We start from the raw sequence: 3,368 nt of genomic DNA on the forward strand, positions 1-3,368 counted from the left end.
GTCCATAAATTGTCCTTCCGAGATTGCGAAACGAGGAGGGCAGTAAACGGCAGCGATTGAAAGGATTCCGTTGCTTGATTGAATTTGTATCGATGTGGCCTGCAAGAAGTTTGTTGCAAACCTTTTGTGAAAATGGTGTTTAATGCGTTCTCTGATTAGAACTCCAGTGCCGCCGTGGGCTTTCCCATCTGGATGATCTGTGCGGTAGATTGTGTAGCCTCTTATATGAAAGTTGTATTTGCTTGTAAGATGCGTTTCCACCAGTAGCATAACGTCAATATGGTTTTCGGTTAAGAATTGTGATAATTCTAGTTTATGCCGTGAGACACCATTGGCGTTCCACATTGATATTCGTAGCGCCTGCATAGATTATTGAGACTGTTGTGCTACGAGCAGCTGTATCACCATGTTCTGGTTTTGAACAAGCGTTTGCATGGTCGTTTTCATGAATGACATAAGCTCCATCATACTTTGCTGGAGGGTAAGCATCATAGTTTCCGTTTTGCTGTGTGGCTGTTCTGGGGCCTGTTGAGCGCTTTGAGAGTTAGGCTGAATTGGGATTTCCCTTCCAGATCGTAGAGCATCGGCGTAGGAGAAGCCGTTGGTGGTGTTTAGTGGACCGAATCAGGATCTCGCAGCTTTGGCGAAGAAGACGTCTGGCGCAGTTTTTGACGCGATGTACGCATTCTGTGGATTTTGGTTGCGCGTTGCGGTCGCTTGACGCATGCGACTCTCTAACTCCTTATACACCATACATCCTCTGTAGTTTGCTGTATGGCTGCCTCCGCAGTTTCCACATTTCTTCACGGTTCTGTCCTTGTTTGTAGTGCAGTAAGCGGACTTGTGGGCGTCCCCGCAGACTACACAGACAGCCCGAAGTGTGCAGTAAGACCTTGTGTGTCCATACTCTTGACAGTTAGTGCATTGCACTGGACCGTTGCGTTTATGTGGCTCTTCAACAGTGATTTTCCGATGCAAAAGATATTGCAGGTTATAGATTGGGTGGACTTCGTTCTTCTTCAGCGACCTGCTTTCTGGCTCGAGCTCGACCTTGAAGAGGGGTTGTGGCTTTTTATCTTTATTTAGAATGTTAATACGAGTGTCCTGGAGTACTCGTTGCGGCATCTAAAATCTCTCTTCCTCATAGGAAAGATGTAGACCGAAACAAACAAACACTTCAAATCTAATCAGCAAATCGAACAGCTCGTGCGAGAAAAGAGGCGCACGCGTCGTGATGTGCAAAGCAACAGATCACCAGCTTCAAAACAACGCTTTCAAAACAAAAAGGAATAAACCCGATCACTCGACCAGGCTCTTCCCCAACACGAAGAAAATGCACAGCTGAGGTACATCCAGGATCTCTCGCCAGCAAGCACAAAGTACCCCCTGTGGAGGGCCCACCCAAATCTTAGCGCCCCAATTGAAACGACCACCCCGGTAAGAAACTCTTTGGGATGCTAATCTCGCAGCGACGAAGACCGAGCTGAAACATTCGCCACACATCTCCAAAGTGTTTTCCAGCCAAACCCAGCCTCAAATTTATTCCTCAAGCCAGTAATTCAGCCAGAGTCCTCTCCTCAGCCAGCGGCACCTTCATTCCAGCCGAACGAAATCGAAAAAGTCATAAGAGGGCTTAAAACAAAAAAAGGCTCTCCCAAAGATGCTGATCGAACTTCCAAAATGCGCTATAGAGGTCGTCTGCAAACTATTTAATGAAATCATTAATCTTGGCTATTTTCCCTGTACGATTCAGTCCTAAAGCCAATCTGGACGTATAGCTCCCAGCTGTGGGGGAACGCGAGCATCAGCAACATAGACATCATACAGCGCTCACAATCAAAAATCTTGAGAACTATCACAGGCGCACCTTGGTATGTTCGCAACGAAAACATCCACCGGGATCTGCGCATCCTCGCAGTGAAAGACGAAATCCAGAAGCAAAAAAAAGTCATACAAAGAAAAACGGTCTTCGCACCCAAATTTTCTCGGTCGGGGATTGACTCGGGTTTCTAGCGTATCCCGCCTTAGACGCAACGACCTCCCAACCCAGCAATCGATTTGGGCCGTCTAACTCCGTATCATTCAATAAGACTGTTAGTTAAGTTAAAAATATAAGATTTGATACACCTTGTTAATTGCTTTGCTATTATATTGAAGTTGTCTAAAATTCGAACTTTAGTTTATAGTTGAATTATATTTTGTAGTTGTTAGTCTCTAAATTTACTCTAAGATAGCTTAGGGCGGAGCGGAAGCGAAAGCTCATATTCGCTCTGGTGCAAATTCGCCCCGCTTCGCCGCAATAGATAAGTTAGGCTTTAGATTAGATAAAAATATAGTCCAAATTATAACGTTGAAGAGGCAAGACCATTTCTTTCGTTCTCGTTTTTAGCCCATTTTTGAAATATTCAGCAGCCACCCTTTTTTTTTGTTATTTTAAAAGTGTGAGATAAAACAATCTCAGTAAACATTTTGGCACCCCCGGGTGGACTATAATGCCAAATATTTAAAAAATAAACATAAACATAAAAGTGACAGTGACACTGTGTTATTATACACAAACAAAAATTCAAAGAGCTGCTCGCGACGCGTCCGTGAAGTGCAGAATAAAGAACAAAATTCACCGCGTCGTGAAACCTCAAGCCGCAATCCAGGATCATCACCACCAGGAAAACCATCTACCTCCATGCCGTGCACCTGCATTGACTGCGGGATTAAAGGATCCCATGGCAGAACTGCAGGTATTTGTGCAAAAAATTGAAAGTTGAGATAGGACAAATTAAATCTTCGTCTTGTGCTGGAATATTGCACCCTCCTTTCAATTCTTGGCTCTTCTCAATTATTTCCGTAGCGATGGTCAACAAGGAGCGTACTTTTATCATGGTCAAGCCTGACGGCGTCCAGCGTGGACTCGTCGGCAAGATCATCGAGCGCTTCGAACAGAAGGGCTTCAAGCTGGTCGCCCTGAAGTTCACCTGGGCCGACAAGGAGCTGCTGGAGAAGCACTATGCTGATCTGTCCAGCCGCCCCTTCTTCCCGGGATTGGTCAACTACATGAACTCTGGACCAGTGGTCCCCATGGTTTGGGAGGGTCTGAATGTGGTCAAGACCGGCCGTTGCGTTTATGTGGCTCTTCAACAGTGATTTTCCGATGCAAAAGATATTGCAGGTTGTAGATTGGGTGGACTTCGTTCTTCTTCAGCGACCTGCTTTCTGGCTCGAGCTCGACCTTGAAGAGGGGTTGTGGCTTTTTATCTTTATTTAGAATGTTAATACGAGTGTCCTGGAGTACTCGTTGCGGCATCTAAAATCTCTCTTCCTCATAGGAAAGATGTAGACCGAAACAAACACTTCAAATCTAATCAGCAAAT

The 3,368-nt window shown here is 45.2% G+C and overlaps 1 protein-coding gene across 1 annotated transcript; it reads left to right on the forward strand.

Moving 5' to 3' along the window:
• The first annotated feature begins 2,818 nt into the window (after positions 1 to 2,818).
• Positions 2,819 to 3,141, forward strand: LOC108133667 (nucleoside diphosphate kinase-like). Its single transcript, XM_043210594.2, has one exon. It carries the CDS (start codon positions 2,851 to 2,853, stop codon positions 3,139 to 3,141), a length of 291 nt encoding a protein of 96 aa, XP_043066529.2. The 5' UTR covers positions 2,819 to 2,850.
• Positions 3,142 to 3,368: the final 227 nt, after the last annotated feature.

This window comes from Drosophila bipectinata, chromosome 2R (assembly GCF_030179905.1).
Source record: "Drosophila bipectinata strain 14024-0381.07 chromosome 2R, DbipHiC1v2, whole genome shotgun sequence".
NCBI classification, from domain to species: Eukaryota; Metazoa; Arthropoda; class Insecta; order Diptera; family Drosophilidae; genus Drosophila; species Drosophila bipectinata.

Coding starts and splice junctions, on each gene's coding strand:
- LOC108133667 (XM_043210594.2), top strand. CDS start 2,851: ATGGTCAACAAGGAGCGTACTTTTATCATGGTCAAGCCTGACGGCGTC.